This window comes from Enoplosus armatus, chromosome 6, assembly GCF_043641665.1.
Source record: "Enoplosus armatus isolate fEnoArm2 chromosome 6, fEnoArm2.hap1, whole genome shotgun sequence".
Taxonomy (NCBI): domain Eukaryota; kingdom Metazoa; phylum Chordata; class Actinopteri; order Centrarchiformes; family Enoplosidae; genus Enoplosus; species Enoplosus armatus.
Window position 1 is genome coordinate 18,877,227 of NC_092185.1, and position 27,967 is coordinate 18,905,193.

Here is a 27,967-nt window from a genome sequence, read left to right on the forward strand (position 1 = left end):
ACCAACGGTATCGTTGAAGGTCCGTCTGGGCTCAACCTTGCTCCATGAATTTATCCACAGAGTAGAGTCTCCTGGCCAGTGGTGGCTGCATGTGTGGACAGCGGGTAACCACAGCAGACGAAGGAAAACCGGCACAACTCTCTTCTCGATTAGCAGCAACGACGAAGTGAGCACATTTGCAGGAAAAAAGTTCCGAAGAAGCCCGTTTTCATCCAGCAGCGACGTTTGAACTGTTTTATTTACTATCTCACGAGGCGTGGGTAAAGCCCATGTAACACAAGCTACTAAGCTAGCTCGCAAAAAGTACAAACGCGCAAATAAAACACACGCTAGACCTCACCACCACGTTGAATATTGTGGATGAACTGTAACTGGTAAACTCACCCATGCCAGAGGTCCTTTCTGTATCAACATCTCCACCCACAGGGCTACGTAGGAGGAAATGGCGCGCTCTGATTGGTCAGAATCAGCCGTTATACAACCTTTCTCCCTTCACGTTTCCATAATATGCTTTATAACACCTGCGGTCGCGTTGTCTGCCGTTGTTTTAAATTATCCATATGTCGATATTCGGTCGTATTCTCTCAACGTTTGAGTCAGGGTTCAGTTTTGGAGAGCAGAAATACAGGAAACAACCCCTAAAAGTTTCTGATAAAAGCAGCTAATCGGAGGCTCTGGATTGAGTTATGTATATACACTCAGAAGTACCCGGATGAACACATGCCGCGCGGCGAGGCCTGCCTCGGATCAGGTGTGCTCGATTTATAATAGCGACCGTACCGCTCACACGGCAACTGTGCGCGTGGTCGAACATAGCCAATACCCGCCCACTCTCAGCAGCCGTAATCTGTAACCAGCGAGAGCCACGTTAAATTACATAAAAGAGTAAGTTGTGATAATACATCTGCAGGAGCTAATATGTAACCATAGCACGACTATTGTTGTCTGCGACAGTTATAAGATCACAGCCTATAACAATTCATGAACATTACAGTTAAAGAGGAAATTCATGCTAAAAATATAAATTATATTGTGCTGTTGGAATTATTTTGGACAATGTCATCAAACATAGACAACAGTATGTCCGATAACGACCAGCATCAGCACCTTAAATTGATTAAATGTTACCAGTGACATTTATTGAGTTTGTCCTTGGAAATATGTATCTGACTTCATATAATTTAATTGTTAGTAATTAATTTAAAGGTGTTTGAATATTATATTTACAGCTGTGAGTTAAACAAACTCACCTTGCATACAACAATGAAATCATGATAGGTGGTGTCATTGTGTCCCAGGAGTTGCTATTTTATGATTTGTCTCTAGATCTTCTTCTTAAAAATATGTCTCTTGGTTGTTCAGCATAGAGAGAGATTCATATGATTATGTGAAAATTAAGAAAATTAAAGTTGAACATGTGACTTACATTGTAAGCATACAGCATATCAATTCAGGCGATATTTAATTTATATTTTGCTTTGTTTGTTGTAATTCTTATTGTAGGTTATTGCAGTTTAGGTGTAACTTAAATGGCTTGAAAGCATTTTTTTTTACCCAAATTTCTCTCTACTCCATAATTATTTTTTGATTTTAATTAATTACACTTACCACTACCAATTACACTACCAATGTTTTCTAAAAGAGGTATTGTGAAAAAAAAACAACGTTTTTTGTGTAATCAGTTCCTGCTGTTTTATATCACACAGAAATGCCACTGTAAGAGGAAAGAGAATGTACTGTGCTGAAGTAAGAGGAACATACTGTATCACCCTGGAGCAGGGTGTCAAAAAATATTATTGCTACAGACCCAGGCCTGTGGAGCTATGCAGCGTATCTATCTTTACAGGCTTTTAACTTGTCCAGAACGTTACACCTATTTCCGTTGCACTCGTCTAGAATAGAAAGGCGAAACACATCAGCTTGGCTTGAAACAGCCTGCTAGTGCTCAGTGATTCAGAAACCGAGGTCTAACAGTAAACAACAAGGCTTAATGTAAGGCAGTAAAGTCTGTACTGTAGCTATTCTGTAATAACTCCTGGCATTGTCATGAAATGTGTTTCTGCAGCTTTCCAACCCAAACAGACTGCTTCAGAAACTGCCTTGTATTCCCAGACCGACACATCCCTCACTTCCGGAGTAAATTATAGCGGATGTGCCTATAAACCCATAGCATGTGTTTCTTGGGGGAATACCCTGGCTTTCCAGCATCACACAGTCAAAGTGGTTTGCCCAGGCCATCTAACTGTAGAAGATAAGAACGGTGATGGACCTCAACACTGCAATGGATCAGCTTCTGGGTTTGTGCTGATTTGACTGCTTTGGTGGAACTGCTAATTATTGGCCAATGCCTGGTGCCATTCTCCATTCCCTACCTTCGCCTAACTTCTCAATAGTACAGCTGCTCACTGATCAACCATTTCCAACTTCCAATTTAATCCATAGTTCTTACTCTCCTAATAGTTGAATAACTATAGTAAAGTGTAATTATTCTGACTACTCATGTCAAAGACTTTTCACCATCAGAATCAGAATCAGAATCAGAATCTGTTAAACAAGTTACAAAGGATGCTTTGTTGAGTTAATTATGCAGCATCACTGTTGCAGGTTATTGTCATCAGAGCTAACAGCTCTCATGAGACAAGGTCAGCTTCACCGGGAAATTATATACATAGAAAACATGCAATTGCATGTAGCTTTGCAAGTGGACACTAGATGGCAGTCTTAGCTAGGACTTGTTTTATGACACAAAGAGTAGGTTGCAGCTATACTGTCCAACATGTGCTCAGTCAATATATATATATATATATATATATATAGTTGTAATTTAGCAGAATATGCTGTGATATGAAACAAGACAAGAAGAGTCTGCACCCATGCTAGCAACTCTACCACCAATATGCAAACATAATTAGCACTAAACACAAAGTACAGGGCTGATGGGAATGTCATTAGTTTTGCAGGTATTTGGTATTACAAACAAAATATTGCACAAATTGAAAGTTTGGTCTGATGATGGCGCTAGACTGTACTAAATTTTATGGCAATCAGTCCAGTAGTTGTCGAGACATTTCACTCAAAACCACAAATGTCAACCTCATGGTGACATACATCATATGGGAACCATGAATGGCTGTACAAACGTTTTTGCCAATCAATCCAGAAGATGCTGAGATTTCACCTATCCAGGTTTCACTGTTAAGTGAAAAATTGGAACTGCTGGTGGCGCTAGAGGAAAAGTAAGGGAATCACCAGAGTCAGATAACTATCTGTACCAAATTGTATGGCAATCCTTCCAATAGTGGCTGAGATATTTCAGTCAGACCAACATTACCATCCTTAGGGCCATGACGATAGCGTGGCTTAAAAACAGGTCACTTGGTTTGTGATTAGGCTCCTGATGGGTTTTAACGAGAAAACTGCTTTGGCTACAAAATCACCTTTTTTTAATTACCTCATTGCGAGTTGGGCTTCCTCTGACATGCTGCTCCCTCTAAATTAAGTTTGATTAAAGCAGTCCCTCAGCTGGAAAAGCTAATTTGCACCCAACATAGACATGAAACTGTGATATTAAATGATCCTAGAGGGCTTTAAAAGACCTTCAAGGTGAGTTTCATAACCCAATTTAGCTACTTTCATCTCACAAGAATTGATTCTCCAAAATTCTTTGGTGCCCAACATCTTTTTTCCTCAAAGGATAGAGCTGTCACAGAGCAATGAGTGAAGTTACTGAGATAAATTAACATGATTCAAATCAATGAATCACTCTGTCTCTCTCTCTCACTGTGAACCTGTAGAACGAGGGAATTACTGTTATGAAACCAGGTCTCTGTCCTTCTCACTGTTGTTTTTTATATTTGAATGATAAGACCTGGGTTCATAACAGTAATGTGTTGGACAATCTCCTAAATGGTGTGACAATGCCAGGTGGACGAGAACATGGTTACTTGGAGGTAGATCTGTCCCATCCATCCTATCCAAGTCGGCCTTGACCATCAGCCTCATTGCCCAAGGTTTCTCATGCTGATAGTCCACAAGCTAATAAAATATCTGAGTCCCCTCTCACCTCTGTGGTTTCTCACTTCTCTCATCCCACTGCCTTCTTGTCTGTGCTGTGCAAACCTCTCTGTAGACCTTGCAGTAATGTATGAGGATAGTATTCTGTTTACGACTGTCACACTCAGAGCAGAGAGCGAGAACCCACTAAAATATTTAAGACCTCTATAAGTTTGTTTTGGAGAAATATGTTTTTCTTTCACATTTGAATTCACATTTTTTGTCCTTATCTCGTATGACCTTCAGAGTCTGAACAATATGTAATTTTGTATGTGTACGTAATGGATATCAACAATATTCACATGCATCACATGCTTATAATGTATTAACAGATAGACATTTTTTTCACCGCAGACTTTTTGACTTGTTGTTGTATGAAAGGCACAGGCGTTACTAATGACATTAATGATGGCTCCGTTCCATTCAAGTGTCCCAGTGAGCCAGCATTAAAACAATACAAGGACCCTGTAACTGAAGCAGCTGAATGGAATTCTGCCATAAATAATTGTATTACTGATTTTAGTTGTTTATTTAACATTTTCCATTAACAAAAAAAAATTCTTCCGGTGCATGCAATTTTTTGTCAAATGTGTCACAAAGCAATTTAAGCCTTTTCCCCTGACACATAAACTGAAGTTTGACTGCACAACACCAGGGTTCACTGTGGCTCCAGAGAGACATACAACCTGCTGTCAAATGCAGACGCTACAGTCTCACTGCATCTCAGATGTAAAGCACCCACAGTCCCACCGATCAGTGAGCAATCTCCATTTCATGGTCTAATTATTTGTTTTTTTACCACAAGTTTAGATTATTTCCAACCCTTAGACAATGTTTACACTGGACCTCAACATTTTACAGTTTTGCACTGAACTGGTTTGCCAGTACATTTAACTTAAACCAAATACTGCACTGCTGTTGTTTGACAATAAAGAATATCTCTACCATCTTTTAAATTGTACTTGCACATATTTCCATCATGGTTTTCATTTAAAGTGGTCTAGGGTTCCTGCAGATTCCACAGGGCTTGGGTTTAGGGGGAAAAAAACAAAATGGCTAGGTTAGACCCTGTGAATGATCCCAGCTAATGACCTTGAAAGTAATTCAGATCTTTTCAATGACTTCTCCTCCAGAGGAAAAGAGAAGGATACATTATGCATGCAATCTATTATTAATGGTCTTGAGTCATGTTACGATCAGACATGGGCCCTCAGAAAATATCTGAAAAGCCTGATCCTCTGGAGGACTTGTCCTCTAAACATGGTTATATAAAAGTAGCGACTTTTTTATTGTGTGATTCATTATTTACTGCAAGTTCTGTCTTTTACATTTAAATTTTACATGTAACATTTGAAAGGATTTCTGCATTTATGATATTCCAAAGTTTTTGAGAAATTAAGTTTTCCCAAAAGGAGGCTGTTGACAATAAAACAAGCAGTGTGCTCACTGTTTACATCGCCTTTTTTGTTAATAAGCCTTGTCACGGGCTACATTTATTGATCCTCTGAAACGATCCAATTAAAACTCTTTGCTGCTTCATCCCGAGAGTCCATTGGCTGACAGTTGTTCTCGGGTCTCCACGGCCCCGCCTCCCTCTGTCAGGCACTGCGCTGGTACAGCACTGAGTGACCGTTGATGCACTGTAGTGAGATACTACTCTTTAACTTTAGACGACAGCCTTGGATGGACTTTTCCAAAAAAACAGAATACTATTTGTCAGCGGAGCTCGTGCAAAGCGCGTGCGTGTCCAAATTCCACCGCCTTGAATATTTTCCTCCACTTTCCCAAGCCCGCTTTTACAGTATGAAGTGCAGTTATGGCAAGGAGTAGCAAGTCAGCAGCGAGGACCCTGGAGGATTTGACGCTAGACTCGGGTTATGGTGGAGCCGCCGACTCCTTCAGATCTTCCAGTGCGTCGCTGTGCTGCTCAGAGGCACATGGGGGGAATCACTGGCATTTAACCGACTCGATGCACAGTCGACACAACAGTCTGGACACTGTAAACACGGTCCTGGTCGAAGACGCCGAGATCCTGGAGAGCACCGGGCAGTGCGCTAAACTACCCGAGCTTGAGGATGTGCCGTGGAGCCTCGGGGAAGTGGCGAGCGCACTGAGCAGGGACGAGGAGATGAGCCTGCCGCCCCCCCCGCAGGACGTCCTGCTCAGGCTCTCGGTGCTGGTCAGCCGGGCCCTGGTCAGGGTCGCCAAGGAGGCGCAGCGCCTGGGTTTGCGCTACGCCAAATGCACCAAATATGAGATCCAAAGTGCCACAAAGATCGTCCTGTCGTGGACCGTCTCGATGAACTGTATCAGCGCGGCCCTCAGTGCCTTGTCCCTGTACAACATGAGCACGGAGGAGGACAAGTTCAGTCGCGGCAAGTCGGTGCGCTGCGGACTCATCTTCAACGTGGGGAAGTTCTTCAGGTGGATGGTCGACAGCAGGGTTGCGGTCAGGATCCACGAGCACGCCGCGATCTACCTGGCGGCGTGCATGGAGAGCCTCTTCCGCGATGTGTACGCGCGGGTGCTGCGCAGTGCGCTGCTGGAGCGCGATAACGGGATCCCCAAGTTCACTGTGGAGATCCTGGAGCAGGCCGTCAACAGTGATGCAGAGATATGGGGGTCTCTGCTGCCTTGGCAACACCTGATCTGTGGGAAGAATGCAAGCGGTGAGTTATGAATATTGTAAGTCCATGCAACAGGGTCCTCCTCCACTTCACATCCTTACCACACATCCAGATCCCTTAAATCCCTGTGCCTAATTTGCCATTTGTAGAGTCCCTGTCTCAACCCATAGCAGATATTTACATCAGTATAACAAGGTAAAGGCTTCTTCACTGGGTTTACTCCTAACGATTGTATGTTAATGTAATAAGGTAGGTGGTACTGATAGAAACAAGTCTCACCTGCACCATAAATCACACAATTATGAATTAGGATTTCTTTAACGTGGTCCCTCAGATTCACTTGCTGCCAGATCTCTGATATGAAAAGGTCACACCACAATCTCTCAATCCCTATCTTGTTGAGGAACTGTGAACTTTAACTCAAAGACATCAGTGCAAAGAGCCTTTTGCAGCTGAAACAGTGCTTTCTATTCTCAGAGTGCTTGGCAGCTGCAGAAGCTGCAGGCAGGTGATGACTGACTGAGAACAGGATGGGAGAGAGTGGTCCTCTTAAGGCCAGCTTGCCTTCTCTGTCTTATACTGTATGCTATACTGTATGTGGCTGTTTTGTTAATGCACAAAATGATGAAGCAGGGCTTGATATCCCCAGGCTTAATGCCTCACTTTGAGAGCTTTCAGTGAAAGGGGGCTCTCCCTGTTGGTTTCCTACAATGATGCCCTGCAGAGGTGAGTTTTATTCTTTTCACCCAAAGAGGAAAGAGGTCTTTCATCGCTGTGTACATGTGCTGATTCTGATGCACACAATACCTTGGCGGTCGCGGTTCACATGTGGCTCTGCAAGTGTTAAGAAACCCTTTTTTTGGTGTGTGCCTTGAAAGTAAGTGTAATTGTATTCAGACTTCACTGACGCTCAACCAGCAATACATCACAAACCACTCAAACACATGCTTTGCCCCTGTTTTGATGGATGTTGTAAAAGTGCTGCTGAGGCTCCTCTTGCAACAGGTTTACGTAATGAAAGGCCTTGGGGGACCTATGTGCTATCATGCATTATGCAGAGTGATGTGAATAAAACTGAGTTATGGAGTGAGGGAGAGAAAGAGAGACAGACAGGCACACAGAGAGAGAGAAACTTAGAGAGAGACTCTTTGACCGTATTGATGAATCACCAACAGAAACCTGGCATCATGAGAAGAGCACTTTATTTCACTGTACCTCTTTGTTTTAAAGGTGCAGTGGAACCTTTTTGTTAAACATGCCTGTCAGTTTGTTTACTCTCTCCATGTCTATTTGCTTACAACAGTACATGATTTCAAGCACAGCCAGAATCAGACTCACATACATGTGCTGTAGCGATGACAACATATACCATCATTATATTACTGTAGGTCTTGACCTACAGTAATATATATGAAAATGCCACATGCCACATACAGTTCAAAGAGACTGCGATGTAACATCTGAGTTTACAGTATAAGAGCACAGACTGTACGGTATTGAATGTCAATATTCAGTCATTCTGCACACTCAGGCCACTTGGCATGCAGTGAGGCTCCAGCTGTAGCAGAGGTGTGGTGCGTGTTCAGTGGTGCATTGGGCCAAGCAATAGGATGAGATGCAAGAAAAACGTCTGGAGCGTGTGGAAGCTTGATGTAATGCCCAAGGCTAGAGAAGTGGCACAGTGCATGAAGACCATGGTGTTGTTCAGTGTTGTGTAGGTCATTAGGTAGTAATTACTGGCATACAGTGAACTTGAAAGTGGCTAAAATCTATATTTATATAATAATAATGCATCAAATGACTATGTGTAATGAGAAGAGAGCTTTATAGTGTTATTCATTGTTTTGGTTTTCAGGCATACAACCTTATTGCCTTGGTTCACTCTCACCGAGTGCCAAACGCTTAGTGACTAGCTATGTTCACCAGCTAGTTAGCATCTAGCTGGTGAACATAGTGGAACATTTAGCAGCTAAAGAGACAGATATTTCCCATAAGGAGTTGGTGGAGACCAAAACAGAGCTTAAAAGAGGGTGAATATTGGACTTACACTCGCCAGGTGGCCAGAAACACGACTCCAAAATGAATGCTAATGTTGCTCCATATGTGTAAATAGGCAACTTTATGCTAACATGTTAGCCATGTCAACTTAAAAGGTAGTAATATGTCAGTGTTATGTTCACAGCTTGTTTCTGCTGTCCTGAAGTGGCAAAAAAAAAAAAAAATCAATGAATACAGCTTTAAGTCTCAGGATGTTCAACAAGTTCATACAGTATTTTGGGAGACTTGCACATGAACAATGATAAATCTGTATTATTTGCTTGGATATACACTTGTGTATGTGTGCTGTGATGTGTCTGATATTTTTTCTCCCACCAACACTGCCCTCTCTTAAGTTTGAAACGTCAACTTGAAGGGTGGGTGATCATATAGTGCTATGTACACAGCTTGTTTCTGCTGCCCCTAATTGCCCAAAAAGTCAATTATTGCTAGTTTAAGAGTTGAGCTTAGTTAACATAGGAGGGTCCATATTGTGGAGGATTTAGTCCTCCACCACATTTCTTATTGTGACACTGCAGGACCTCTAGAGCTCAAGATACCCTCTATCTGCAGTGACAGATAAGGCCGCGGCACAGCCGCATCATTTGTTGTCTTCCCAGTAAAACCAAGCAGCCAGTCAATCCGAGGGTGGGTTGACCTTAACCGAGCCGCTGCCTGCCAAATTGAACCTCCGTATCACTCCATCCATTCTCTCCAGTCTCTCTCTGCCAAGTGGGAGTAATTGAGGTGATTTTTCCATATTATGCTAATGCTGGTGACCCAGCTTTGTCAGGAGGCCTTTATGAATATCTTTATTGCATCTCTTCCACTAAAGCTGATTTCCTTTTTGGTGCTGTCACAAATTCAATAAAGTAGTTATTTCATTGGATGTTTTCCTTTTTGAACTTTTTAGCTTCTATCAGGCAATGAGCTAAATAATTTGGGGGACTTTTTCTCTTCCGCAGAAGGTTAAAGCAGTAGTTTGACATTTTGGGAAAGGCTTTCTTAGATTTAGTTAGATGAGAAGATTGATACCACAGTGGTATCATCTAACTCTTGGCAAGAATGCAAATGCAAAGTGTATTTCCCAAAATGTCTTTCTATTTCTTTAAACCTTAAACCTTCAAGACAAGTATAAGAGGCTCTGTAGTTTTAGGTATAAGTACTGTATATACTGTGTGTTATATATTAGTATGCATGGATGTATGTCTGTGTTGTTCATCCATTTATACACACAAGGGGAAAAGCTTGTTCTTGGTTGTGTCATGAATCAATATGTCAGGCTTCAACACAGGATCCATAATTACCCTGTGCTATAATGTCTGTTCGCACCTTCTGCACCTCACCGTTCTGCATTGGCACATCTAGCATACGGCAGGCCTCCCACACACAAGCCCAACACACATACACACACACACACACACACACACACACACACACACACACACACATACTCACTCGTCGACATACATATACATCAAGATGTCAAGGGCTGCTCTTACCATGCCTGACTCAGTGTTAGTTGCAGGTGGGTGTTGGGTTTCCCTTCTTCGGCTGTGGCATCCTGTCTGAACAGGAAACTACTCTATATGGTGGGATATTTCTTATTGCTCCCTCTAGACCCAGGAACACAGCAATTCTTTGATTTCCTTAACAACGTGTGCATGTCACAGAAAATGTCTTGTGGAACATGATATCTAGCGCTCAGGCATATGTACCACCCTGAGGACGAGTTTCTAATCACACTTTAGGTGTTAGATGACTTTCAAGTCTGGGCAGAGTGGCTTTGGTTGAAAGATTTAAAGGTGAGTTTCACCCTGAAGACATTTAAAACAAGTGTAGGTAATGTACCTTGCACTTCCAGGCCCATTTTGTTTCATGGTGATGTTTGATTTTTCTTATTCACATAGACAGGTGGCCAAACAGGCATGACTTGATGTTGAAATATTTCCAGTGCAGCTACAGTTGACTTAGTTAACAGAACATCTTTTAGCAAAGTAAACCGTCAAGAGTATACTTTCTTTACGTACAAAGAGGACACTTTCTGGAACTCTCTGCCAGGTTACCTTAAACTTGTGGTTAAATATTTAGAGCTGCTACAATCAATCTTTTCATATTGATGAGTTGTCTGTGAAAGGGGTTCTCGCATAGTGACTTGCAGAGTCTACATAGCGTTTTAACCTCTTTCAGCTCATTATTTTGGTTTTCTGGCCCACAAATCTTATGTTTTGGTTCACTCTCACTGCTCTCATCAACATCAATTCCAGCAGCAGGAAGCAGCTGTTTTTAGCAATAAAGCTTTGATAAACCCAAATTCCCTCCAGACAGACAAAGTTAATGACTAGCTGGTGAACACAGTGGAGCGTTTTATGTTTATCTTGAAATGCACTGCACTCTTACTGTACATATAATCTTAGTTGTGGGGACATGTGATGGAAACAAATCAATAATTTATGTAGTGCATATTTTATACTTTTTGTCAATATGCTTGGAATTATTCCTTATTCAAAGGCATGGTGAAAGAAAATGTGTGTTTTTAGTGTCAGTCCTGCAGAATCAAGACGCAAGGGTTTCTTTATAGACTTACCATTTTGCATTGACGTTCAACAATCATACAATCATACAGAGGGCAATCCATCACAGAGCAAATCAAAGATACTTATTTTCCAATGGCAGCCTCAATAGAAATTCAATGCAGCAACAACTTGCATCTTTGTGGAGCTGTTGCCAGTAGCATGTGAAATATAACCCTGTTGTGGGGTAATTTGAGGTCATTTGAACAACTGGGCATGCTGCTCTGTGGCATTGTTCTCTCTTCACTCTTACTTTTTCTTGCCCGGGAAACCTTATTCGCTATCACTATCACTATCACATGTCTTTGTAGCACAAAGAACACATTTCTCTGAGTTTTGTGAAAAGCACTTTGGGAAATGTGGAAAATCAACAACTCAAAAGGCAAATTTGGGGAAAGTAGGTGCACAAAAATAGTAAATTACAGCACTGTAGCACATCCCCTGGAAACCATTGGACCATTAGAGTATGAAGTGTGTGACCGAGGTGGGATTTTCCTTTTAGAGCCTTATGTTATGATCTGGATGACCCTACACTTAGCATTTAGCATTCAAAAGTGAGACCTCACTTTCCCAGACGTGCAGACATCATGTGAAAACCAGAACAAATGGGGCACTTGTTGAAAGTATGATGTGCGTGCTCTCAGAACAGTGACACTTTGCTGTTCTTCTGCTGGTTAGCTTTGTGCAGTGTTAGTAGCGCTTCACAGGGGTGAGGGAGTGCAGGTCCCATTCCATTCACAGGACTTTTGTTCCTTATCCAATAGTCGGCGTTGCAGTGCGAGGTCGGTGCCTGGTGCACACATGCTGTGGGGAAGGCAGGCAGACAGGAATGACTGCGGTCTGCAGTGGTACCACTCTGTACCGGTGGAGACCAGTCCCCATTATGTCTGGGAGTGAGATATAACATATCTGTGCTGGGGGAACCCTTACACAGCCCTTGGGCATGTAAAGCATACACAGACAGATTCATACACACACTTTCGCACATGGCCCAGGAGCAGAGCTGGTATTAATCGCGAGTTTGGGCGGGGAATGAGGAATGTTGATGTGACATGGAGTCTGGTACGGCAGGGGAGTGCTCCAGCCAAGTTTACTTCAGTTGATTAAGAGGAGACAGGTGATAGAATACAGTTAATTCTGCACCCAGCTGGCAGCGCCTACGATAGATCGGGTGTCTTTTCTTTCTTCTGTAACCAACCTTTTTTTTCCTCGTGCACCAGGATTGCATAAAAAGTGTCAGTTGCACAATGTCACTCATTGCTGTGTGTGTTGATACATGCAGCTGGTGGACTGACATTAAGCTCAGTATTTGTCAGCCACTATATGAATGTGACTGCAGCCAATAAACAGACACACAAGTATCCTATACTGTTCAGGATATTTTCAGTGGTTATTTAATGTAGACATCTTGTTTTTAACTTTTAAAGATGAAGAGCAGAAGATTGCAATCTGGGCCAATTTAATCAATATTTATGAATATCTTGAAGACTAAAAACCATAGCACATGCTGTTATGTCATTTGAGAAAACACTGCCAGAACTCCTGCAGCAAAGACTAATTTTGTAGATTTTTCTAATTTTCATGCTTGACCTTTCACAACGAAATGAGATTTACTCCATTATAACCCCGACAATGTCAACCCGGAAAGTGTGCACTTTGAAATCGCTCTGCATGATGTGTTTAGCCTCATATTTTCTATCAGTATTTTTATCTCTGGGTGACATTATCAAGGGAGCTCTTGCTGCTTTATTTCTGTCTTTGGGAGAGATTTGTTTCCCTCTGGACTAAATCCTGTGGGATGCCTGTGACGTTTTCCCAATGCACAAGTAGCAAATTCACCTTTACCTTTCTCAGTATTCTGTATTAGCTCTTAGTAAGGTAAACAATGACAATGTACCAATGCTAGACCAGAATAGTTACTCTGCGCTAAATCCAGTGAAGCCGTGGCTAAGAATGAATTGTTCATGTCGCCGATGCAGAGTGAGAGAAAGAGGCACAGATGGTTAGGATCAAAACAGTAAAATCCATAAGAGAAGCTGTGGGTGACAGATGAGACCCAGACAAGCAATGCCTACTTCTTTCTATAGCCGGAAGAAGACTCTGAGCAAACAAGTACCAGCAAGTGGATTAGTTAGGTGAAGTATCTACCGCACTGTTTTTTTGCAGCCTTGAATTCCTATTGTTATACAGAGGGGAATGATCCTGTTTAAATAACAGCCAGTCTGGCTGGAAATCATGAAGAAGATACCGGTAAACAAGCTTCTTGACTTGCCTTCCCTTTTTGATGTGAGCTGAGCAAAATTCAAAGAAATTGTCTTGTCACCATTAGAAAAGTGATATGTCTGATAGCAAAAGCTGCATGTCAGGCCACGTCAAGATACTTCTGGAAAATTTGTCCGCTGTTTGTCGAGCAGGTTTTCAGCGAATACATGGGGCCGTCCCATACCGTGGCCGGTCCCAGTCACAAGCAGCACTATGCTAATCCAGTGACACCTACAACATCTCAGCTGTTATTGTTTAATCACAGTTACACTAAGATGACAGTCAGAGGACCTGCCAGCAGCCACATCGCTGATAAGTTCATTACTTGTGAGAAAACCATCTGCAGTCCCCTGGGTGTGTGTGGCAATCCTCGGCTAATACTGTCATCAGGACATCATTTCCCCAAATCAACCAGCAGTCCAGCACCAGACAGAGTCAGTCAGTCAGTGAATCAGTATGAAGAGGAGCTTATCTGCCCAGTTGAGACCTATTTGAGAACAGCTTAGTTATTTGGGATGGAGACACTCGTCGGAGAGCTCCCACTTTTCCTACTTTTTGTCCAACTCGCTTCATCTCACACAATGTGGATCACTGATTGTCAGAACTGAAAAGTAGATTCAGGAATAGTTATTATGTAATAGACATTTTGGGACATTAGATGGGTTAGATGATACCACTGTCATGTTTGTTTGTTAAATATGAAGCTACAGGCAAGAGATGGTTAGCTTAGCTGAGCATAAAGACTGTAAACAGAGGGAAACAGCTAGCTTGGCTTTGTCCAAAAAGTACCAGCACCTTTAAAGCTCACGAACTAACATGTTATATCTAGTTTGTTGAATCCATAACAAAACCTAAAAAGTAAAGATGGCAATTTGTGGTTTTGTGCGGGACTATTTCCTGGCTGGGCGCAGGGACTTTCTGGATAGCGTAGTTGTTGTCACTCCAGGAAACAAACGAGATATAACATATGAAAATGAATTTCCTTTAGAGGTGCTGGTACCTTTGGAACGAACCAGGATAGCTGTTTCCCTCTGTTTCCAGTCTTTATGCTAAGCTAAGCTAAGTGTAACCTTGTAGACATGAGACATCAGACAGACATGAGAGTGGTATTGATCTTGATCTTCATCTAACCTTCGAGAGAATAAGCGTATTTCCCAAGATGTCAAACTATTATCATATTACAAGATCATTAATCATATTTTGTCCCTGAATCCTCGGTTATCCTAAACCTTTGACATAAGATTAGTCAAAAGGAAAAAAAAATTGCTCCCATATGCCCTCTGATCTGCCAATGTTCAACTCTCCTGCAGTTTTCACTAATCCATGGCTATAGTACAGAAAGCAGTGGGGGTGCGAACATGTCTGGGATTTCTGAGGTGATCGCGGGGAGCTAAACTTCTATTATTTCAGTCTTCCATAAACCACTTTAAGCGTGTTTCCTCTGCACATGACGAATACAGAGCCATCGGCTGTATAAACACAGAGCAGATATAGTTCATGTGACAGAAATAAACACACTCTGCTTCTGACATGCCAGTGTTCCCATGGAATAAACATATACTTTCACTGGAGGACATAATTATCCTTGGATATATGGATATATACACTGTTTTGCTGTTTCGCTGATCACTGCTGCCATCTGCATCATTACTGAATCTTTTACAAGCTGCTCGGTAGTTTGGAGCCAAAATGAAATGTGGACCCCTAAAATCTGATTTTAAACAAAAAACTGCTAGACATTATTACATGAACCTGAATATACCCACCTCCTCTCTGTCTACCTCATCTACAGTACTTGTAATTCATTAAATGTTTTCCCACATTTCCCAGAATGCCTTTCAGCAATCCCCTGGAAGTGCCTGAACTTGTTTTATTGACTTGCAGATGGAGGGAAAGTAATGAAGGTGATAGTGACAGGAACACCAAGAGAGCAAGGTTCAGGGCCCCGAGGCTCTGGAGTGACCTGTCAGAGGAAATAAGGCTGTCTGAGTCTTCTACTTTTATCGGAAAGCATATCATGATTTTATCTGAGTTGTTTAGTTTATTGGTTTTTAATTCCTTGTTTATTATTCATGTGTTTTATCATTCACTTTGGCATTTTATTTCCTTTTTCTCTCTGTGAAGAACTTTGTACTTTGTTTTGAAGTGTTCTATGAATAAAGTTTGTTAATATTATTATTAATTGTTGTCTTTGAAGTATGTAGGCTTGCTCGTGAACAATGAAACCATATGAAGAAAGGCACATACTGGGGCTTAGTAGCATTCTAGGAGCCGTTGAATCTGCTGATGCACTACTGATTCTGTAGCAATGGACCGGGATCCCATTACCTCCCATGAGAGCTCAGAGCACTGACCTTCGGACTATGTGTGTGTCATTGCATATATACTGTATGCATGTTTGAGTGAAGTGAATACGCCATTTCCTCTCTCCTCTATTTTCCGGTGTGCAATCGCTTTAATCAGAGCTCATGACCTGAAAAACGTAGCCAGATGATTTTTAACTAATTAAGATGTGAATAGATGGATGTCTTCTATTTGTCTCTCCTCACCCGCGCTCTGTCTTTGTCCTTCTGTCTCATTTCCGCTGCTCTTTTTTGCTTCTTCATTTTCTCCTCTCTGTTTCAGTCCAGCTTTCTCATTCAGAGCAGATTTAATGAGTCCACATTCTGCCACTGCCTAGATGGAGAGTAAGTGCCGAGTTGAGGTAACCTTGTCCCGTCCTACATATCTGGCAGCTCTCTAATAGTTCTGTCAATCCAGACGTGGAAGGCCCCGCTGGGGAGCCTCGGCCGAGCGCTGTAAACAGACACATGTGTCTGAACCATGACAGATCTCCTACAGATCGAACTACAATCTGTAACTGTAGTTCGTACTGCGGAGTGGGTGGAGCAGTGTGTGGGTGATGTGAGAGAAAGTCAATGAGAAATGTGCCAGACAGCAAGACTTTGCTTGAGTATCAATCAGCGTTTTTACATTAGGTCCACACATCCAGTGCCAAACAGCTTTTCTCAAACTCTGTACTTAAAACAGCTGAATGTTGGATGTTGTCTCATTCCTTCACTCCAACTGAGTGAGTTTGCTCAACCCCCAGCTGAACTAGCGGCATATGGTACAGATTACCTCAGGAGAAGGTATATGTCGATTTAGTTCATGACATTTTTTATTGCTAACATATGCTGGTTCCTGCTTTACTCCGCTTTCATTCTTAAAGTGGATCAGAGATTGGCAGAATAACAACCACACTGTGAAAAGACAGATATAAGCAGCGACTGCAACGTCTGCCCTTCACTTTTTTTATAGAAAAACACTCAGACATCTCACTGTATATTTTGTTATGGCAGCCAAAGCAGTGTAAAGTACCTTAAACCCAGAACATACATATTTCCTTGCATCTAATCAGAGTACTGCATGTTGTATCATCATTCCTCTAACTTCCCTGTGGGGAAATTATCTTTATTTTGCACATATGCTCTGCTAAACCTACTTTGTCCCATTTTCAAATACTTGTTAGGCTTGTTAGGCTATTTGCCCAGTACTGGTCAGAGGGTGGTAGTTGTTGGTAGCAGCAATGAACTGTCAAAGGTAGCAATTCATCAATTAAAGAGTTGAAGAAGAAAAAGAAAATTAGCTGTAAAAACAAGACTCAAGTCATGATCATAATGACAATACTAACTAATGGTGTTTAGCAAGTATAATGTTTATGCTATGTACACCATCTTAGTGTAGCATGTTAGCATGTTAACACTTAGTAATTAGCACTAAACACAAAGTACAGCAGAGGGTGATGTCATTACTTCAGCAAATACTTAGTCATAAGCCAAAGTTTTGGACAAATTAAGAGGTTTACCTGATGGTAGCGCTAGTTGAAAGGTCAGGGGATCACGAAAGTTATTACAATTCATCCTGAGGGCAATATGAATGTCTGTAGCAAGTTTCATGGCAATCCATCCAATAATTGTCAAGAAATTTGAACAACTCTGAACCACGAACCTTCAACCTGCTGGCAGCGCTAGAGGAAAAGGCAGCAACCAAATTCAGTAGGCTTCCTCTGGGGACCACGGATGTCTGTACTAAAGTTCATGGAAATCGATCCAATAGTTGTTGATATATTTCAAACTGGACCAATGTGGTGGACCAAGTGACCGACCAACAGACCAACATTGCCATTGCCAAAAATGCGTGTTTGAAAACTTTAGAAAAGGCTTAAGAAATGCATTCAGCATGTCCGCAGGCCTGGCAGATACACACAATGAAACACTGAAAGTTAAAAGCTGTTTGTGTACAGTGAATCCTCCACAGGATACTTTTAATAACCAAAGCTGATTTCTGGGAAACACCCACACCACTGCCATAGTACAATAGTGATTAAAGGCCGCTATAAATGACTCAGCTTTGTCATTATGCTCTGACTATTCTTTTAGTCCCGTCTCTCTTTGGACAGACAGGAGTTCACAGCTCCCTCTGACTCACAGGATGGAGAGGAGTTGAGAGGATGACACACTGCTGGTGAGACAGGTGTGTCTGTCAGTTTTTATACCTGGCATGATGTTGCATCAGCTCGGCCACACGGCTCTGATCCACACGGCCTGGCTCACAGCTGGAAGTCTGTTTTGTAAAGGACTGGAGGCGCACTTGGAGGATGAGTTACTGCACGCTGGGAGGAAGGGCTGTTCACTTTCAGATAATCTCCAAACCTGCTGAAAAATACACGAAGCGAGGAATTCTCATGAATTCTATGCATTGCATGAATATTTGTTTATTCAAGCATATGGGATCGACTCATTTTTGAGGCACCGCTGTTAAGTTTTTCCCAAGAAAAGGAATATTACCTTTCTTGGTTATTTCATTTGGTACCTGTAGGCTCCCGGGAAAGATCCTGAGTCTAGATTAAACCAATTTAAACAAAGTTCTCTCACCTGCTGCTGGAGGAGGAAATCTATGATCTAAGAGACCAAATACTGTGTGGTTAATGCCTGAGCCTGATTAAAAAGATCATAACTTTATATCTCAAGTGGAAGGAGATTCATTCACCAGTTGCACCACTGGTTATATCCTCCCATCCCAGTGTCCCATTATAATCATTAACCTTCCTTACCGAATATTTCTGAGAGGAGGAACGAGGCACCATAGAGTGGCGAAATGAAGCGCACCAATATACAGTCCCACCTCGGAAAATGTCAAATTCGTGATATAAATTATTGATTGCCTCCAGGCGATGATGACTGATTGCAAAACCGATTTCTGCTATTGTAACCTTTTGCACACCTGCCGAACTTACATAGTGAATGAAATGATAAATTCAACCTCCGCTGCACTCCCACAGAGACCCACAGCGCAATTTGTGTTCGAGCATGTGCTGTGTGCAATCACACAGACTGAGTTATTGAGAGGGAGAGACGAGAAGCAGATGGAAGGCAGCATATGAAAACAAGGTGAAAAACACTGAGACTGAGACTGCACATTTTGTTTCTGTGCTCGTGTGTGTGACTGATGAGAGAGGGCTAAGCCGAGATCTGAAGTGAACTATTAGGGTCGCCTCTGCTGGCAGGGGTGAAGCTGCATCCATCCAATTTGGTCTATTTGCTTGCCTGTCAGTGGCTTGAACCAAGTAGGCTAAGCGGCCCCTAAAAGCAGCGCTGCCACAGTGACTGTACGGTTCAGCACTTGAAAAGATGGATGACAACAGTTCGGAGAGGGAGGCAGGAGATGCGGCCGTACACTGAACTGCTGATGGGTGAGGCGTGTTGGGGGGATTGTTGGAAAACAGGAGGGTTCGTCAAAAGAAGACAGCTGGAAACACCAGTCTGCCAAAAGAGGTGTTAAGCTTCTGGCTGTGATAAAAAAACATACAAAGATTCGATTTTTAGTTTTGTAATCACATGCTGATGATGGACGATCATTAAGGCACTCTACCACTGGTGCAAAGTACATTTACTCAAGGATTGTACTTAAGTGCAATGTTGAGGTACTTGTACTGTACTTGAATATTTCTGTTTTGACAGCTATAGTTACTAATTATTTTACAGACAACTTTTACTTTTGTATTTTACTGCTAATACTTCCCTACTTTTACTAAAAAATTGAAAGCAGGAGTATTTTTAAATTGTGGTACTTTTACTTGAGTGAAGGATCAGAGTACTTCTTCCACCACTTGCTTCTACACATGACCAGCAGTATGAGCTGTGCTCACTATGGCGCAGAGGAAACTATAACAGCAAAAACTATCGCGCATGAAGTCAGGAAACTCGACAAACAAAACAACAAGCCTGAAATGTGTGAATTATGTATTTCAGTTCAATACAAAGGAAGGCAATTATCCTCCTTCAGAGAAGAAGACTGGTAAGAATGCAACGACCAAGAAGGGTTTGGTTTGTGCTCAAACTTCAATCAGTTTCATCAGTTTGTTGGTGATCTTTCAATGATAGCTGCAGGTGACGTTACCTGAAGGCGTCCTGTGATGGATGAAAACCTCATTCCCACCTTGACATACCCGATCTTTAGCATGGCAGAATGTCAGTAGTCAGACGAGGTTACCAGGTGGCAGATAGTAAACAATAACTCTTTTCTGTAGCGCACCAACATGCCCTACCTGTAGCATAGATTGTTTATCAACCTACACTACACTGTGCTCTGGGCAGCACCACGTGGTGAGCACGGCTCCTGCTGATCATATAATGAGGGCCTTAGATCACCACTGCACAGAAATGAGATACACTTAATGGCCTTCCCAAAACTTTTCCTAATTTTCTTTTAGCACCAGTGTCACGCCTGTTTTATCCTGACTGATGATGCCTTCTGACTGCAGCTCTCTGCCGGGTGATGTTTAAAGGCAGATTCCTCTGTTAAAACGGCTTGGAGGGGCGTTGAGATAGAGACCCTGCCCTTTGCCCTCTCCCACCACTTCTGGCTTTTTGATAAAAATTACAGAGGCAGAGAGAGGGCTCCTCGGGGGCCGACGAGTGATGTTGACCCAAGTGTTACCCCCTGTGGGGGCAAAAAGATTATCACGTAGACATCACAGTGTCTGTTCCAGCCGTTGCAGCTGAAGGGAGCTGAGGGGGGTGTTGAGTAACAGAGGGAGCCTCGGGAAAAAACTAAATCCATACAGACAAAAGTTCGACATTTCATCCAGAGCATCAGAGGCAGTGCACTCTGCTCTTCCTCTCTGTCATCCAAAGTGCAGAGAAGACAATATAAAGCTGTAGCATTGATTTTCAGACTGATTTCAGCTTTAATGCATGAAATGATGAGGTCAGATTCAGTCTGATAAGATGCTAACCGCGTTCCTCATGTCACCCCTGGAAAGTTAAACTGTAGGTAGAGAAAGAGAGTGACACTGTACATTTACTTGTAGACACTAGATATTGAAATACTTTAAATACATGTCATCTATCCTCTGGTGGGAGGTGAAATGTCTTCCTATCTGTCATGCTGTTCTCTGCATCAAGGCTGTCTAATCCCTGCCTCACAATGACTGATATGGGTGATAGCATAGCATGTTGTCCTCCAGAAACACATTCTCACTGCTGCTTTAATGTCATAGTATATACTTGGACCTGCCAAGGAGGTAGGGTGTTTGAAGATCCTGCGGGATTTGATTTTCTCCATGGACAAGGACTACTACTCAGGATTCAAAACAGATATAAATCATTTGCATATTCATTCTGGCGGGATGAGAGCTGACCTGCCTTGTCCAATCTATTTCCATCAAAAGGCATATTGGATTTCTGATTTGAAGGATAACAGAATTGCTTGTACCCAGATTCTTATTTAGGGCAGACATTGTGAAGGTTAAGAGTGAATGTGTGGAGATTTATGCTCGACAGAGAGTATCATTTTATGTATAATCGAAGTTGGGGAACCACGAGCTGTGAAATTTGTGCGGAGATTTGAAATGTCTCCTCTTTGTGATGCAGACTCCAGCAAATAAATCATGTCCGACTTATCACACGAGGCATGCCTCTCAAGGCCTGATTGTCAGCAGGAGAAAAATGAGAACATAGCAAGGCTGATTTTGATCTGCTCAGGGACCCAGGACAGATAAATCATTCAGTTACCTCCAGCTGACAAAGTCACATTTTTGAGATTTCTTTTTTTTTTATTTCTTACCAGAAATGTTGACATTTGAAGACGCAGCTCAAATAGTGGGATGTGATTAGCTTCATGATGAGTCCTCATCTAGAGTAACTGACAGTTTGAAATGATTTTTAGAGAAACTAAAGTGCGGCATCGTTAAAAGTAAATTCTGTATGGAGTTAAAGGTCAAATATTTATAACTTTTTGATGAGGAAAAGCCCCATTTGTGTGCATCTCAGCCTAATCTTTATTCAAAGATAGGAGAAGTTTACTATAAGTTTTTGCATACGTTTACATTACTCTTGTATCTCAGAGAACGAGACAGCTCTTTTCACCTCTTCTTGTCTCAGGAGAGCAGTCGTAGCTGATGTGACGGCTGTCATCTTGTGTTTATTTGGCTTTGACTCCTCGGTTTCTGAGAGACAGTTGTAGACTCCTGCAACACAGAGTTGTCAGCACAGAGCACAGAGTTTACTAATGAAACAAGTCACAGACATACCACTACCTTCTTTTTATGCTGTTTCATTCTCCTATGCACTGTGTTCATTAGAGGGTATATATTTTTGGAATTCCTCACATTTGAGGCAAAACTCTTCTATTTTCTCAGAGGCTGTACCATTTTTACTTTTCAGGGGGACATTGCTTGTACAAATCAGAGGGATCACTGTGCAGTTTGTCTCTCAAATCACTTAATATTCATAATACATAAGCACAAATCTCATCTCATGGAGAAATTACTCAAAATATATATGTATTGGATCTATGAAGCTCTTTATTTTCTCTTGGATTCACTCTGCGCCACTGGCAGGGCCTCAGTGGAATTTCAGCCTTATTAAGGAACCATTAAGATATGCTTTACTTTGAAAATCCCACTCACTTTTTTCTTTCTCTACGCATGGAAACTAAATAATGTGGCTTGGCTTTGTTGAGCTTTCGTCACGTAACACCGAAGCACGTGTTGAGCTGGAGCTGCTCTGTGTCTTGTTTGACTGTGGTCTAATACTTACTGTACACTGTAGACCAAGACATCTGGAGTTCAGTGATAAAATCGTCCTCAGTCAATGTGTCAGGCAAAAATTCAGCATGAAATATATCTTGAAAATGGGGCAAAACAAACACAGGCATGAAGGCCACCTTTGAACCCTGGCTGTGTGCTGTAGTGCTAATTTGTATTCATGGTTACATTACTGAGTCGTGTGTAGATTTACAAACTCATTGAATGTGCTTTTGATTTTGTAGTGGATGGCTCTGCAGCCCATAATGATGGGTCTTTAACAGCGTATAACCGTTCATCTCTGGGGGCCAAAACCACTGCAGTGATATCACTGTGGATGCAGATCAAGAGGAAAAGAGCTTTAAAGCACCCTCATTTTTACACAAGTGTGTCACATCAGATTATCTGGTCAGTGTTTATGAAATTAACTCCTCTTAATTAGTCATTTCTGTCCTTGCGAATGCAGCAACATGCACTCCTCAGCTGCTCCTTCACAGTATCATCATTGGCTGCAGGGACAGTGTTCATTTATAATCGTTAATTGCTCATCTCTGTCTCAACTTGCATGGATGTTCACAGGGAGCTCTGGTAATGAAAATTGCCCCATGACATCACACCACACTGCGCCTCGCCGGACCTATTTGGATGAGGCAGCGTACTGAACAGAGGGGACCCACATGCTTGGGTTGTGGTCACGTTGGTTTTGGGGTTTTTAGGCCCATGGTGTAATGATGGAAAGATGGCAGGGAGCCACATGAAGAAAGGTCTATTATGAAAACAACATTCCCTGATCCGCAAGCAAGAAGCCCCCTGAGCACACTGTGCGATGACAACATTCAATTTGCTGATGGCAGGCAAATGTAGACAATAACTGAAAGGATATTCAACAAACTGTGGTCTTTTATTTCTTTCATTTTTAGTGGGTTGTTGAGGCATGTAAACAATCAGATGCAAAACAAAAAAATATGGGAAGGATTTGTGCATTAAAGGAATAGTTTGACATGTTGGGAACTACCTTATTCGCTTTCTTTCCAAGAGTTAGCCACAGGCAGCAGGTGATTAGCATAGCTTTGCATGACAACTTGAAGCAAGAGCAGTAAACAAATGAGATGTAACGTGTTAATTAATGAGCTTTAGAAATGGTGGTAGGCAGATTTGGTGGTCAGAGCCAGGCTAGTCGTTTCCCTGTGTGTCTAGTCTTTATGCTAAGCTAAGCTAATCGGCTGTAGAATATTTAGCATACAAACATGAGAGTGACATCGATTTCTCATCTAACTCTCGGCAAGAAAGGGAATAAGGAATGACTATTCCTTTAAAAGTGGAGCTAGAGTCAGGACGTTGTTAGCCTAGCCTAGCATACAGACCAGAAGCAGGGGAAAACAGTTAATGCGGCTCTATAAAAAGTATGCCTACCAACATTCCTAAAGCTGTCTTACTTTCACAGTGTATCTTGCATATTTTATTTGTTTATGAACAGAAATTTAGAAAGGAAAATTTGTGGTTTTAGGGGGAGTAAATGTCTCTGTACAGACGCAATGGTACCAATCCTGGAAACACTGTGACGACAAGACAGGAAACTGCACAAAGTCAATGTATCTGTTTTTTCCCAAGAAATAGTTCCTTTGTGTAACCCCCCATAAAACCACCAATTTACACATCTGTATGTGAACAAAGTAAACTAATGAGATACAACATTGTCTATTAGTCAGCTTTAGAGATGTTGGTAGGCGTATTTTTGAACTTTGAACAGATCTGGGCTAGCTATTTCCCCCTGCTTCCTACTACAACAGCAAAGCAAACTGAATTTCCCCTCTTACCTGTTGTGTTGTGGTGGTGTCAGGTTCCCTGGGGGGAAGGAGATTAATATGTCACACTGTGTCTCTGATCCCTCACCCTGTGTGCACTCATTACGCTCTCTGTTGTGTTGCTTTTGCGCGCATCCTCGGCCTGATCCAGCTTTAGACTGAACTCAGCTAGCACAAAACAGCGCTGAGGGAGTACAAAAAAGCTGCATCACTTTTTCCACATGTAAAATATAATATGTGCTGTTAGCTGTTCCTTAGAAATTGTCGCTCACACTGACAGTCTCCTCCTGGTTTGTTTCCCATGAGGGAGTAATTTGGCTGAAGCAGCATGGAGCAGTTTTGGATTAAAGATTTGGAGGGAAAAAAAAGAGAGGACGTATGGGAGACACGTGTCTATAGTACAGGAAGATCTATGCTTTGTGAGGCCGCTGCACACCATCCAGATGGCTAATGGCTCTCTTTGCCTCGCCTGCAATTGAGAACTGTCACCTCTTTAAACCACTGAAACAGCTGGAGACCGGCCAAAACACTTCTGAATACATAAAAAAAGAAATCAATCCGTGATCAATAGAGTCGCACATCCAGCTGTTCAAATGGCTACACAGCGGTGTTCGATCAGCATGTGTAGGATCACTGAAGGATCGTCCTTTGAGTGTTCAGCTGTGTGGGGATCTGCACCATGATGACAGCATCAGCATGTGCCTCTCAAACTGACTCAGCAGGGGCTGCACACAACAACACCGTACAATATATTACGATCAGGTGACAACTGAACAATCTCTGGTAAAAACTGCCACAGAGCTGACTCAACACCTCTGACACAATAAAATTGCACATGATAACCGTTCATTGCAGGGCTACTTAATTGCATGGACTTATATTGCACAGATGTTTGTTTTCTTTGTTTTCTATCCAGCAGACTCACATCAGGTGAGTCATGTTAACTCATTATCGTGACAAAATATGATTACATGGAAAAATGATTTGAGTCAGATAGAAAGTGTATTTAATATTTGCTGTACAATACTTGTACAATAAAAGTAGATGTTATGCACTGTGTGGCAAGGTGCTGGATTGTACTTGCACATATTAAAATAGAATGAACTGTACATTGAATGTACTGTATATTGTCTTTAGATAACCAAGCGCTTTGATGTAGCGGTAAGTGGCAATAGTCTAATTGGGACAACCCACTTTGATATTATTCAATAACTGCATGGGTTTTTGAGTATTTTCCCCTCACCTCATTTTTTATTTCCGCCAGCTCTGTTGGAACATGAACATTACATGATGAAAACTGCACGTATATCACTCATCAAGAAGTATAGCAAGAGGTACTTCTTCACTAATTATGCAGATCATCCCTGATTATGTAATGATGATGAAGTAAGAGAAGGTGAAAGCTCCGACCTGTTTCAAACACTCGCTGCATCATCCGTCCCTCTTCCACAGTCGAGGCCCACGGGGCGTTTTCCCTTTTATGTTTGATTAAGGCCAAGAGCTGCTTTTTACGGCCGTGGACACCTGCGGGTCAGAAAACGAACACACCTACAAAGAGAGAGTCGGCGCGTAACCCTTTGAACTAGTTCGCTCTCCCCTCTGGTCGTTCGCTGCTCTGACAACGTTATTGCCTTTTTGCCTTTACCAGTCTGCACACGGCCGATGCAGCTTGGCAGGTGTAATGGCCGGTATCAGATATCATTCTCCCTGCCGGGGAGTTTAGACAAACCACTCGATTAATTTCACAGATGAAAAGTGGACGGCCAGAGAAAGGTCATCCCTATTCATTAGCCACAGTAGCTGTTAAATCTGCATTAGCATAATTCTGTTGTCTTTGGCATAACAGGGACTTTGTGACTAACATTGTGGCTTCTGTAAAGGTTGGATCAATTTCCGAATAGTGCAAACTGGATTACTTTGTGTTCACTGTTACGTACGTAAAATGACAACTTTGTCCTCTGTTTTAGATGAGAGATGATGTTTTTCCTCAAGGTCTTTGCAGGAAAGAGGGAGGGACAGTGAGAGGACTGCGCCCTGCAGTCCACATGCTGTAGTCATTAGTTTGTGTGGTGGGGAGCTTTATTGCTTCCCACTCGTGTTAAGTCAATCCAACAATTTACTCTGCTGCCCTCGCTCCCTCTCCTCTGACAGTTTCATGTACGACCGTTATGTCTATGGACGTTTCTGGTCAATCAGTGCTGGATGCAATGTTCTGGATGGGTGAGCCAGCGGTCTGTCAGCCCTCTGGTTGAGGGCGCACAGTTCCTCGAGGCAACATGAGGGTGGGTGGAGCTCTTCATCTTGGAGCCCTTCACTAGATGGCTGCAGGCCAGTGGCGAGGACAGCCTCCAGCTATTGATGTCATCGCGGCTTTTCTGGTATCAACACCCTCAGGATGTGTGCTCAGCCGTGGTTGTTTGTTTCTGTAGGACAACAGCAAGTCGCAATACCATCCAAGCATTTTTTTTCAAGGCTTCCTTTGTTCTTGTGTCCCTTATTTTAGCCCGCGTCTAGCCGCCGTAAGCTAAACATAAGTGAAGCTAAATGGGTGACAAAAGCTAGATGAAGTGCAATGTGGCGGCGCTTTTAAACACTGATTACAGGGGTCGACAACAAAGGCCTATTTTTGTGCTGTAAAAGTTGCTGACCCGGAGCTGACGGGGGACGATTGTGTTTCACATGCTCCTGCAGGCTGTTCTATCCTGCTCTCACAGCCCAGAGGCAGACGCACTATCACATTTTCCACCAAAGGGCATCAGCTACTACACTCCAACCTTCAGATTGTATTTTTGTCTCTTCTGCATCTGAGCTCACGCATCGCCAAGGTCACCGCAAGAGACAGCAGAAGCCTTTTTGCAGCTGACTGATAGTCACATCTTGGCAGGTTGTATCTCCATAATATTTGATGACAGGGGAAGTGACCATGTCGCCGCCAAATCCTCTCAAGTCTATTGACTGTCCATCACTGTCTCCCTGTTTTCATTGATTTTCTCTTTTGATTTCTCCACTCTTCCTACACCCAACTCATCACTCCTCTCCGTCTTTTTTTCCCACACTCTACATCTGTCTTTTGGCCATCCAGGTCTCTCTTGGTTCCTCTGAAGGTAAATATGAGTCACTGTCTAGAGTGAGTAGAGAGCACAATGCCCTCATTTCAAACACCTTTTGCCAAAAGGGGGGAAAAACAGACTTTTACTCTAAATTATTCTAATTATTCTGACCTAAATTTGTAAGCACAGCACACTAACATACAGCACGTTGTCTGTTCTTCAGTAGTCCATGCACGTAGACTAGTAGGATGTCATTTGTTTTTATGTTTTAATCCCAATGTATTTAGGGACTGTATGACTGTTATATTAAGGAAAAGGAGAGACCCTACCAAGTGTTCTTGATATTTTGAAAATATGAAAAATGGCTTCCCTTCCCCTCCATTATCTCAAAATAATATATTTATGGCAAACACAACACAATTAATATTGCTGTGAATATTCTAGCCACCCTATTTTTAAATAAAGAGCTGCTAAGTAAACATGCAGCCAC

The 27,967-nt window shown here is 42.2% G+C and overlaps 1 protein-coding gene across 4 annotated transcripts in view; it reads left to right on the plus strand.

Moving 5' to 3' along the window:
- Nucleotides 1-5,869: 5,869 nt before the first annotated feature.
- The window catches only part of btbd11b (BTB (POZ) domain containing 11b), a 62,268-nt gene continuing 40,170 nt past the window's right edge, over nt 5,870-27,967 (plus strand). For 2 of the 4 annotated variants that reach the window (XM_070906832.1, XM_070906833.1), the window contains exon 1: nt 5,870-6,722. In XM_070906832.1, the coding sequence (XP_070762933.1) occupies nt 5,870-6,722 (853 nt within the window). Of the gene's footprint in view, nt 6,723-13,712; nt 13,728-20,781; nt 20,814-24,998; nt 25,015-27,252; nt 27,312-27,967 lie in introns of all 4 variants that reach the window. The other 2 variants (XM_070906831.1, XM_070906830.1) reach the window with 2 other exon arrangements.